General features: G+C 43.8%; 1 protein-coding gene across 7 annotated transcripts in view; it reads right to left on the reverse strand.

Annotated features, from left to right (window-relative positions):
* Window positions 1-12455, reverse strand: part of DAAM2 (dishevelled associated activator of morphogenesis 2) — a 219026-nt gene that overhangs the window by 16209 nt on the left and 190362 nt on the right. For all 7 annotated transcript variants that reach the window (XM_081903777.1, XM_081903778.1, XM_081903772.1 and 4 more), the window contains 6 exons: window positions 10734-10818; window positions 8669-8775; window positions 7395-7483; window positions 6624-6792; window positions 6228-6335; window positions 4202-4262 (listed from right to left, as the gene is read on the reverse strand). In XM_081903777.1, the coding sequence (XP_081759903.1) occupies window positions 4202-4262; window positions 6228-6335; window positions 6624-6792; window positions 7395-7483; window positions 8669-8775; window positions 10734-10818 (619 nt within the window). The remainder of the gene's footprint in view (window positions 1-4201; window positions 4263-6227; window positions 6336-6623; window positions 6793-7394; window positions 7484-8668; window positions 8776-10733; window positions 10819-12455) is intronic.

The following is a 12455-nucleotide window of genomic DNA, read 5'->3' on the forward strand; positions in this document are numbered from 1 at the left end:
TGGCTCTCCAGGGGTTGCTGAACAACAGCTCTCACCAGGAGTTGGAAAATTCAGAAGTGAAAGTTAGGACACTGTGCTCAAAAATCTACACTATCAGAGTTAGTGCAGGTTTAAAAACAAAAAAACAAGTACTCGCCGTAAAAGCTACAAACGCATTTGGCAAGAAGGCAGATGGATGCCCTGGCAGGGCTCACAGAGAATGGAGAGTGTTTATGAATTTGCATTTTGATATACTTTACATTGCCTGCTTCACTCTGTGAAGTTTTTCAGAGCTAGACTCAAGTCTCATTTTTTAAAATGGTGCTGCCAGCCCTGGGAAGTGAAGGATTACAAAGTGCCTCTGTAGAGCAGCTGACTGTGAACCTATTTTTAGCCCTGTGTTTGTAATAAGGGGCTTTGAAGAGCCCTCTCAACTGTCAGAGCCAGGACTGTGGCGAGAACACGCTGGAACGCAGTCAAGAGTTGCACCTTCCCTCCCCCCCCTCCATCAAGTCCACTCCCAACAAGGACCTTCCATTGTTGCTATAGTGCTGCATTTTTACATGCCAAAAGTGGGTGGGGGGAGCAGTGAAATGAATGAGCAAGACGGGGAGGTGCTGGCTGCCAAGGCTAAACAGAGGTGGGAGGGAGGGGGACGGGTGTATGAATGGGAAAAAGATGTTGCCCAAGAAAGGGAAGGAGAAGGTACTGCAAGGACACTGGGCAAACAACTCACAAGCTTGAAACCAAACCGAATCTATGGTTTATCACTCAACAGCTGCAACTATCCTGTAATTTCTTGGATGCCTGAAACAGCCAACACAGAGGAGCTCTGGGCACACAGAGCTTTCTTAGCATGCAAGGGGAAATGTGCCTGCTGGAGAGGGGTGGGGCGAGCTTGTCAAGGAACAAAGTCAGAACTTGAGAGCGACCTTCTCAATATTTATCATGCAAACTGGCTCTGCCACAACTGCTGTGAATCCACATGAAACTTGAGATTTGAAAATGCACACTGAATAGCATTTCATTCCGTGGAAGCGAGCACTGAGCAGCATTTCCAAAGCCAACTGTTGGCTTAATGCACTGAAGCGATGGAACCAAGTCAATGGGTTCAAATAATAATAATAATAATAATAATAATAATTTATACCCCGCCCATCTGGCTGGGTTTCCCCAGCCATTCTGGGTGGCTTCCAACTGAATATTAAAAACAGTATAGCATCAGACATTAAAAACTTCCCTAAAGAGGGCTGCCTTCAGTTGTCTTTTAAAAGTAAAATAGTTGTTTATTGCCTTGACATCTGATGGGAGGGTGTTCCACAGGGCAGGCGCCACTACCGAGAACGCCCTCTGTCTGGTTCGCTGTAACCTTACTTCTCGCAATGAGGGAACCGCCAGAAGGCCCTCGGGCACTGGACCTCAGTGTCCAACTACACCAACTACAAGAAAAAGGATGAATACAGTGGAACAAACTGTATCAAGAAGGTGGTGGACTCCTTCATTAGAGGACTTTAATCAGAGGCTGGATGGCCACTTCTCGGGGATGCTGAAATAGTAGGTTTCCTGCATCCGCAGGAGGTTGGACCAGGTGACTGACAAGATGCCTTCTAACTCTATCATTGTAGTCCTTGCATCACATGCTCCAGAAGTTACTACAAGATCATGTTATGTTAGGACTGTAACTAAAAAGGCCAGCTCCACTAGCATTTTATTTAAAAACCCATGAACATTGTGTTTTGAGTCAACTGACAGCGATCTTGAACCTGCAGACTGAGAGAAGTCAAACTGAGAGAAGTCATTTACAGTGTAAATGGGGGGGGGGTATTCAGGGGATACTTGGTGCCACCACTCTACTCCCCGTGGTCAGGAGTGAGAATGAGAGGGCACCTTAACTCCCTGGCTATCTAGCATATTGAGATACTATTGATGTCACCAGCAATTTATGCAGGAGCAATAATGTTCTCCGGTACAGGGAGAATGAATGTAAAATTTTGTGTTTGGTCCATACCCAGTGCTGCACTCACATAACTAATACCACTAAGGGTCGCTTCACACACTGCAGGATTAGCGGGTATATATCACAGACCCATTCTTAAGGAAATCAGCCCTGAGTGCTCACTGGAAGGACAGATTGTGAAGCTCAGGCTCCAATACTTTGGCCACCTCATGAGAAGAGAAGAATCCCTGGAAAAGACCCTGATGCTGGGAAAGATGGAGGGCACAAGGAGAAGGGGACGACAGAGGATGAGATGGTTAGACAGTGTTCTCGAAGCTACCAGCATGAGTTTGACCAAACTGCGGGAGGCAGTGGAAGACAGGAGTGCCTGGCGTGCTCTGGTTCATGGGGTCACGAAGAGTCGGACACGACTAAACGACTAAACAACAACAATCACAGACCCATGCTGAGTACGTTACTACAACTATATCTGTAACATCTGAAGTAGATCCATACATTAAACTTTGGCATTAATATCACACTGTTTCCTCTCCAAAGTACCCTACATAAATGAATCTTCAGTTGGGGAGATTATTCAAAGCAGCCCCAGTGTTTGCAAATAATTCAGTGTGAAAGCACATCAAAGTGCAAGTAGATAAATAGGTACCGCTCCGGCGGGAAGGTAAACGGCGTTTCCGTGTGCAGCTCTGGTTTTCGCCAGAAGCAGCTTAGTCATGCTGGCCACATGACCCGGAAGCTGTACGCCGGCTCCCTCGGCCAATAAAGCGAGATGAGCGCCGCAACCCCAGAGTCGGCAATGACTGGACCTAATGGTCAGGGGTCCCTTTACCTTTTTAATAAGATAAAATGAACTGGATGATAAACTTTACAATGTAATAATTTAGCCTTGCAATGATGTTTGGTTCTTGCTGCTTGACGTATTTTTGCTGCAACAGCGATGATGATAAAGAGTCATCCCAAATCACAGGTGGGAGGCAGAAGTAGCATGACTTTATGAAGGCCACACAGAAAAGCCAGTGGACAGCCAAGAGGAGAAAGTAGGTGTTCTTGGCTCTAGGTCCTACATTCAGTTCACCAGACCACAATCCCCTAGAGAAGGCCCAGTATGACTGAGTCTTTCTGTTTTGCAAAAGCCCGTTGGCTCCATTCCTTGTTTGTCCAGTGTGATTCTATTCACAGGGCTTGTAGTAACAGAGCTCTACAGTGATTACCCCCAAGTATATAACATCGAGTAGAAAATGAAAGGACTGAGCCACTCCCTAGAAAGTAGGCAGGCAATTCTCTCTGTGGTTGTTTTGAACAACCAACTACAAGGTGCCTTCTCTGCTCCATTATGGATGCATGATCCACTGAACTAGAAATGTGCTAGGGGAGTCAGGGCAGGAGCCACAGCTCACAGGTAAAGCAAGGGTTTTGCATACAGAATAGGATGGGAAAGATCCCTGGACATGACAAGAGTAGTAGACAATATTGAGTTTGATGGACAGAATAAGCTGGTGTAAAGCAGCTACATGCCAGGCTGTACCCTGTGGTGCAGGGGGTGGGCAAAAGGGAAAAGAAACAGACAGCCATGTTTGGTCAAAACAAAAACAAAAATTCCTTCCAGTAGCACCTTAAAGACCAACTAAGTTAGTTCTTGGTATGAGCTTTCGTGTGCATGCACACTTCTTCAGATACAGCCATGTTTGGTGTGAGAGACAATGCTCCACCTGTCCTCTGCTACTTGAAGGATCTTGGGCCCCATTGGTGGCTGTTCAAGTATTGAAAAAGTGAATCAGGTAGGTTTGCCAAGTACGAACTGAATCAGTGTTTTCCCCCATCCTTGGTTGTATTGCAGCACCGTAGAGCTGTGTGACCACCACTTCCATACCTGCTTGCTTCCCTGCCTTTCTCCCTCCTTGGAGAAGTTTTGGCTGCTACTAAATGATTTGATACATAGGCTACACCCCACCCGTTCAGACCTGTCCACAGAGGCCACGCCAAACACCTGCTCAGAGACCAAACCTCTCTGAAAGAAGCAAAAGCAAGTGCTCCAACATTTTTAGGGCATGTCATTTGTCAAACTCCCATCCCCCCAGCTCTCAGTAGCAGATCAAACAAGTTTCTTAAGGGGTACATCTGGTAATATCATCAGCCCAGCCCTACGGGAGACGGTTTTAGGGAAACAGGCGGTGCTTGACAAAAGAAGAAAAGCTCGTTCTTCTCTCACCAAAAACACAGTGCCCGAGTTCCCGAGTGAGTATTTGGAAACCACGAAATACTTACAGCTTCAACAGCTTTCAATCCAGTCTTTATGTTGTTCACTTCCTTCTCCAGCTCCACCAGGCTGCAAGGAGACACAGAGAGACATACAGCAGTTGAAAACAAAAAGGGCAGTGTTACATGGGAATACAGGAACTGGTGAGGCAGTAAAGATCGCTGGTCCATCCAGTCTGGTATTCTGCCTCTGGCCCCAGCCCTACACCAGATGCTTTATAGGTGGCAGGAAGAGGTCCATTCTGTGTTGCATGAGCTTTTAATAGGAGGGTTCAGACCCCGGGCTGCTTGCACTCACACACAAGATCCCACACTATTCAGAAGAGAATAAGCCTTTCAGCCTCTGGATAAATGAAATGGGGGAGGCAGGCTGAAGCACCCAACATTTTGACATGACATGGCCAGCTTTAAATCAAGCAGAGAGCTTCTGCTTCTCTTCTTCCAACAGAGGCCTTTGGGGGATGAATGGACTGGTTATTTGTTTGCTATTGACTAGTTTTTCATTCTGCTTGTGTCAGGTGTCAGAGGATCCAACCACCCACGGTAGGTTGCCAGGAATGGATAAAACAAGGAAAGTTCTTACCAATGCTATTTATTCAATATTCACAGAGATAGGCTTAGAAATGCAGCCTCTTTTAGTAATGGTGTTGCTCCAAGTGAAACCCCACCCCCTCCGTCTCTCCCACTTCCTCATGAGTCATCGCTATGGGTGCTGGAAAGAGCCTTTCGCCTTTGAGGTCTCTGCTCTCCTACTTTCAATGCACACCGGGTTCTGGAAGGGGGGGTCTGGAATGCTTTCTAAAGACACTGAGTCATTCAGCTGTCTATCCCCTGATGCTTCTTCTTCTTCCTCCTCCTCCTCCTCCTCCTCTCCCGTTTCCCAGTTTTTCCGCTCATCTGCCTCTGAGCTGTAACCTTCCTCAAACCCCTGTTGTAATTCTTAACTGTCTCCTCCTTCTCTGGAAGGGTCAGGCTGGAGAAGCAGTCTCCACCATTTCTCCTCTGCCCAGTCCCTGACATCTTGACTTATGTTCTTACCTTCTCTTTTAGTATGTAACTTTTAAGAAATTTAATCATTTTCTGTTCTTAAGTCACCTTGGGCACCTAGTGCAGAAAGTCAGGACAGGAATTCCATTGAATAACTATTACCTGCTTAACGCACAGGCAGGAACCCAGCACCAGAATAATCATCTAAAGAGGATCAGCTTCTTCCTTCCCACCGACATTATTATGCCCTCCTCCCAAAAACTGACAGCAGAATACAATGCACATCCACTCTGAAGTATGCCAGCATGGTGTAGTGATTAAGAGTGTTAGACTAGGACCTGGGAGACCACAAAGCTCCCAGGGTGACCTTGGGCCAGTCATTGCCTCTCAACCTAAACTACCTGACAGGGTTGTTGTAAGGAGAAAATGGGTAGAGACAGAGAAGCATGTTCATCACCTTCAAGTCTTTGGAGGAAAGGTGAGATTAAAATGTAATAAAAAAGTGAAAATGAAATGAAACTGAGTTTAATGGGACTTATTCCCAGGCAAGAATTGTACATTGTGGCATGAGTAAAATAACCCCTTTTGATTAGTTGAATAAAAAGTGACCATAAAGATCCATGGAAAACTACTAATGTTGAGGGATAACTGTTGGCTTTTCATGCAATAGTATACTGGGCTATAAAAAGTGGCAGAAACGTAGAATTGTAGAATTGGATGGGGGCCCCAAGGGTCATGCAGCCTAAATTCCTGCAATGCAGGATCTCAACACATGGTCTCCCATCCAATTTGAAACCAATCTGGGCCCTGCTTAGCTTTGCAAATGTGCTAGCAGATTTATTGCTGCAGCATCATGTGAATCTACAACATCTAGCCACTAATGCTGTACAGATCATATTCCATTTTTCACTGCAGGTTAACAGCCTATTTTACAACACATTATTATATGTCGCCTCTAGTCAGGTTGCCGAATGAGCAAATGTCAAGACAATGATCTAGTACCCATCCTTTGTTGAATTTTTAATGTCAGCCCCAGCCCCAAACTTACTTGACTTTTGCTGCTTCTGGAAGATGCTGTAGTTCAGACTGCATGTCTAGAATATCTAAGTAGTTCTTTTCAAATATCATAATCAGGTAGTGTAACAGCGTAATGTTCCTAAGAAAAACAGATATGAATGAGGCAAAAAACCAGGATATCTGGAATAACTGACATGCCATGCAAGATGTCTGGCATGAAGTCAGGCTCACCAGTTCAGGGTTAGATAAGCATCAGCATTTATGTTTCTTTAATAAAAGCCATGTAAACAAAAAGCAAACATATCTCTTTATAATAGCAACAAAAAATATTTCACTTGGACCCACCCATCCTACAGAGAATGTTTAATGAAGAACAACATAAAAATATTTATAAGGAATAAACAAGCAAGTAAGCAAATAAACCTACTTATCTATGCTAGATTTGGTGTCTGCTATTTTATTGAGGCTGGAGACCTTAAAGCCATAGGCGTTTCCTCTTTGGCCCTTGTTCATGTAGTTGCCAAAGGCTAAAACGACTTCCAGGAGCTGCTTCAGCCGCTTACTACGTGTGAGCTCCTTGGAAGCCAGGAGAAGAGCTGAAAGAGAGAGATAAGAAATTCCCTTAAGTTAACAGAGTGGTGCCATTTCAATCAGCAAATGTGAGGCAATCATCCTTCTTCCAAATCCCAAGTCCCAAGGCAAACAGCCCCTGCCCCAGTCATTTTCCCTGGAGAATAAAAAATGTATAAGAATGTCACTAAAGAGCTTTTTCATTACAGTGAAGAGCATATACAGCAACTTCTGGTTTCCATTCAAAGTGAAAACCAGAAGCTGCACCAAGCGGATTTTTTTTTGGTATTTACTGTCAAGTGAGGCAGAGGTACCCACACATAGTGGGTCTCACATAGGATGCTGGTCTAGCTAACGAAAGAGACTGAGAGGAGCCAGGCAATATAAACTACACTGTCAGAATTGTGACTGGACCTACGACATGGTGGTTGCCTTGCACTGACCGCGACACTACCCAGTGGAAGACAGCCAATGCTATTCCTATTCAGTGTAGACCCATTGAAGTTCATGAACGCCACTAACTTAGGTTCATTCATTTCAACAGGTTTACTCTGAGTACGACTCAGTTCCCTACAGCCCAGCATCTTTTTGCAAGTTCTGCAATGGTCTCTGAAAACTTTCGCTTTACCTTCTACTTTGGGTTTCGCTTCTGCAAGCCTCTCTGGGAACTTCTTCTTAAAGAATAATGCTTGAAGCCGCTGCTGGTAGTGGTCGATCCTAAAGTAGTGAAAGGTATGGGTTATATTTCAAGGGAGCCCCAGAAAACAAAGCCACTATGAGCGCAGTTCGTATTTATACAAAACCTAAAATGACACGGGTATGGATGAGGAAGCTGTGGCCCAACAGATGTTGTTGGATGCCAACTCCCATCAGCCTCAGCCAGCATGGCCAAGGGTCAGAAATGATGGTGGAGGGCCACAAATTCCCCACCCCTGAACTAGAGGATGCTTTAAAGTTTCGGTGAGTGGAATAAATAAGGTGGCTGGCAGAGTTTAAGAAACATCATCTGCCATTTGGCTTTGGGCACTAAGATACTGTATAGTACAGCAGAGTGCTAATGGCCATCATTGTTGTTGTTGTTGTTTAGTCGTATAGTCGTGTCCGACTCTTCGTGACCCCATGGACCAGGGCACGCCAGGCACTTTTGTCTTCCACTGCCTCCCGCAGTTTGGTCAAACTCATGCTGGTAGCTTCGAGAACACTATCCAACCATCTCGTCCTCTGTTGTCCCCTTCTCCTTGTGCCCTCCATCTTTCCCAACATCAGGGTCTTTTCCAGGGAGTCTTCTCTTCTCATGAGGTGGCCAAAGTATTGGAGCCTCAGCTTCAGGATCTGTCCTTCCAGTGAGCACTCAGGGCTGATTTCCTTAAGAATAGATAGGTTTGATCTTCTTGCAGTCCATGGGACTCTCAAGAGTCTCCTCCAGCACCATAATTCAAAAGCATCATTAGCAGTCATTATTTCACTTGAAATGGTGAAAAGGAAGGAAGGAAGGAAGGAAGGAAGGAAGGAAGGAAGGAAGGAAGGAAGGAAGGAAGGAAGGAAGGAAGGAAAGAGAGAGAGAGAGAGAAACAATCCAGATGCATAGAAATATATTTATTCAGTCCAACAGGCTTCCAATATTTCCTTCAATCAAGGGCACTCACAGGCAAAACCAACATGAGTCTTTGGCATCAGACTCTGTTGCAAACTGCAACATTTTATGCAGTGCTGGGCCAGCAATATCTTGATAAAGGGATTTCTATTAGTGGCTTGTGATCAATTTTAGCTGACAAGTACAATTGCTTGAAAAAGCAAACAGGAGACTCTGAATAACATCCCTGCTCTTATTCCCTCTTCCTGCCATGCCTACAGATACACCACACAGAGGGACAGAGACATTTATATGTAGTATATATACACCTGCTCATTTCATATAGAAAACGGTCTGCCCGAGCCATGCGGTCAATTTCATGCTTGTGTTCCTCCAGCAGATCAATATCACTCTTCTCTGGGACAAACTTCAGTAGCTGAAACCACAGGTGGGGAAGGAGAAAAAAAGACAGCATGAGAGAACTAACCAGGGCAAGGGGCAGACAGCAGGAGAGTGAACTAATAGGGTTGCCTACAGTAAGAAAATGCTGCTTGGAATTCCCCATGTGACTGTAATTTCTAAGCAAGGCAGTTGTGGTCATATAAGTGACCTTTCTGAAACATCTGGATGGATTCTCTGACTTGGATTCTCCCCTCTGTGACCCTCATTAGATACTTTCAAATTCCATATAGGATTTCCTATATCTAACAGCTATAGGCAGTGTATGTCCAATAAAGAACTCCCTTAATGGCTGAGTGTAAATGAAGTACAATCTGGCCCTAAAAGTGTTGAGCCCACTCATCCTCCAGTTGACACAAAGCTTTGACTATTCCCTCTCCCCACAACTTTTAAAAATGGTTTTGCCCTGGGGAGACAATGAACAATATCAGTGTGACTGGGCAGATGCTCAATAGAGGCTTCTATTCATGTGTTGAACTTAAAAGCTCATACGTTGACAGATTTTTTACATATCTAGTGGGAGTAATGTTTTGGCCTGGCGAAGCGTGTGTATGTTTGTGTGTGTGCTCCTGCGCATGCACGCGCACACACGCACAAAAGCTCCCTAGTTACTAAAACAAACAGCCTGCAAGAAACATCAGACAATGGTTCTGCTTTTTATCATTCCCTCCTCTATACTAAGGAGCAGTTTAAATGCCAGCAATCCATAGCTGTGATAATGGTAATGCAGGAAGCTATAATAGCCAAAGAACACTGAAAACTGGAATGCAATGTTCTTTGTGGATACTCTCAACACCAAGCTAATGTACAAACCAAGAGCTTTTGGAATATCTATTCATTTAAGCAGATTTATATTCCACTCTTTGATCATACTTATAATGCCCAGGTTTGCTCAACAGAAAGTCAAAGGACCTTCCAAAGGGAGATAGTAATCTCATTTTAGCATCTAAAAGAACTCATAGTGCCTATCTACTCAGAAGGAAGACTTACGGCCTTCAATGGGACTCACTCCCCAGTTAAGTGTATATAGCAGGCATCCCCAACCTGCGACCCTCCAGATGTTTTGGTCTACAACTCCCATGATCCCTAGCTTGATCCCTAGGACCAGTGGTCAGGGATGATGGGGATTGTAGTCCAAAACATCTGGAGGGCCGAAGGCTGGAGATGCCTGGTATATAGGATTGCAGACCTGGCGGTTTAAGGGACTAAAACTACCATAGCAAAAATAATGGCACAGATGAGATCCATACCAAAGCATCACCTGCAACTGAAATAAAATATAGTGGCTTCTCTAAGGGCAATTAGTAAGTTTGTGGCTGAGGTTAAATATCAGGTGAGGCTACCACACTCTCATACATTACCCTACGCTAGCTCAGCACACCATTTTTAAAAGATACATTGATTACCCGACTCACCCCCAATTCTAAATATTTTTTTTTTACTACCCTTTCTTCCTTCCGTTTTTCTTTCTTTCTTAAGTCTTAGGACCAGCACTGCCCTCCCTCACAATAGTAAATTAATACTGGTTCATCAGAAATTATTATTATTAGTTTAGTAGACCAACAGCTATGAAGGAACTCTGAAGAAAATTGACATATTAACATGATGTGAATGTTAGGCTGGAGAGATGATTTTTTTTTTTTACATTTCAAATTTAGTTATTCCAAGAAGTAAAGGCTGCCTTCATGTTGTAGTGTGGCCCACTGTGGGGCAACCTGTGGTCTTCCAGAGGCTGTTGGGAATCAAACTCTTATGTGGCACCATGAAGTATGGACAATGGTCAGGAATAATGGGTGTTGCAGTCCAACAACATCTGGAAGCCACAGGTTGCTGACCCTTGCTCTAGACAATGAGTAGCATGACATGAGTGAAAAGAGGATGAGAAATATTCCCATTAAAATCAACATGTTTAGTAGCCCTTACAAAGCATATTACCTGTTCCAGCATATCTTTAGCAAGATCTTCTTCTTCATCCATTTTCAAGATTGCTTGTCGGATTTCCTCATTGGATAGCTTCAACCTTTAACAACATCAATATTGCCCCATTATTTTTATTAATAATAATATTTTTTTTTTATTATTGCTTGCATGGCTAATTTTGATCAATCTGAAAGTTCAGCCAATATTCTGTCGTAAAAACTTCCCTTAGATCTATTGGAGTGAGCGAAAGTTAAACCTTGCAAACATTTCCCCCCTCCATTCTTGAGTGATTGGCAATGGCTACCATAGGAATTAACTTTAAGCACTCTCAATATATTGGGGGAGGGGACTATTCACACAGGGCCAACTTCCCAATGGAGTTGGTGGAAGAACCTCCATGCATAAGGAAAACATCAGTGGAGATACACATGACGGGAGCCTTCAAAGTCTAATTTATAGTACCTTGCAGAAAAATAAAAAAAGAAACACTGAAAAATTCCACACTTTTTGTTGCCTTCATAGTCTTGGAATAGTGAATAAACAAATGTCAAAGCTTCCCAGACAGGAAACAGTACTAAGCCTGAGATATTTAACACATTTTAACACTGCCCAATATAATCAGCAGCTAGTAATTAAAACATGGAAGGTTATGTTAAAAATAAAAACCTTTAAAATTTGAGCTGTGCTCTTTCTAGCTATTCAAAAATGTAAGGCCAAACTTATGCCCTTCAGCCAATGCATAGCGTAGACCCAGAAGACAAGGCATATCCCTATATCTGAGCTGGGAAGCTGCAACTGGAAACTATGCTCTACAGCAACTATGCACTGAAGCATAGAACAGGCTGTCAGAGAGACTCCACTATTACTCTTATTTTGTCATTTCCCTTCATCTAAATATATATACACACAATTCATATTGAATGGATAATGGGTCCTCTTTGTGTATGGAAAATCATAACACTCATCCTTCCACTTGGCATCGGTTTCAGCAGGGAAGCCAAAAACCGAAGAGGCCATGGAGAATGAATTACCCTCCTACATCCCCAAGAGAAGTTCCCCTCCAACTCAAATTTCAGAACCATTAAGCAAGATACTCCAGAGAAATCTGTGCTGCTCCTGCCTATGGTCATAGGTACTGTGGCTTCACCATGTTTTCAGTTTCCAAACCGACAGTTTGATGCCTTCCCAAGGTGCTCAGTTATCTCAAGTTTTAAAATGCTTAAAGGACGAGCAGTGAAATCTAAGAAACCGAAACGCTTGTGCAACTGTACTAAGCAACTAACAAGGAAATGTTTGGTTCAGGCAACCTGTCCTCCTATCACAGAGAATTACATGGTCCCATTCTAAGATGCAATTCAACAAGACTCACTGAAAGTCTGCAGGTGAATACATGGAGCTTAAGGTGTGCCTCAAAGATCACTGCAGAGTCTATTAATCTCAGGGCCAAATACATCACTTAAGCTGAGATATGGAGCTAGTATAAGTGTACGATTGTTGGATATATGCATATACCAGTTGCCAAGATAGTAGATGATCTGTATCAGTACCCTAGTGTGGAGATTAGAGGGCTTAATCCAGATCTAGATTTGGGGGCCTGTCCATGCAATTTGCACTGACAAATTATTCATTTGTCTCAAAGAGAACTTTATTTCTCTATGCAAATTGCTGGCATGGGGAACCCAAACTGAGGGGAAAGGGTTAAAAAAGGGCATATGCCCCACCCTAGAGTCTCAATTC

The sequence above is a fragment of the Podarcis melisellensis genome (assembly GCF_964234715.1).
Source record: "Podarcis melisellensis genome assembly, chromosome: 3".
In the NCBI taxonomy this organism is placed as follows: Eukaryota; Metazoa; Chordata; class Lepidosauria; order Squamata; family Lacertidae; genus Podarcis; species Podarcis melisellensis.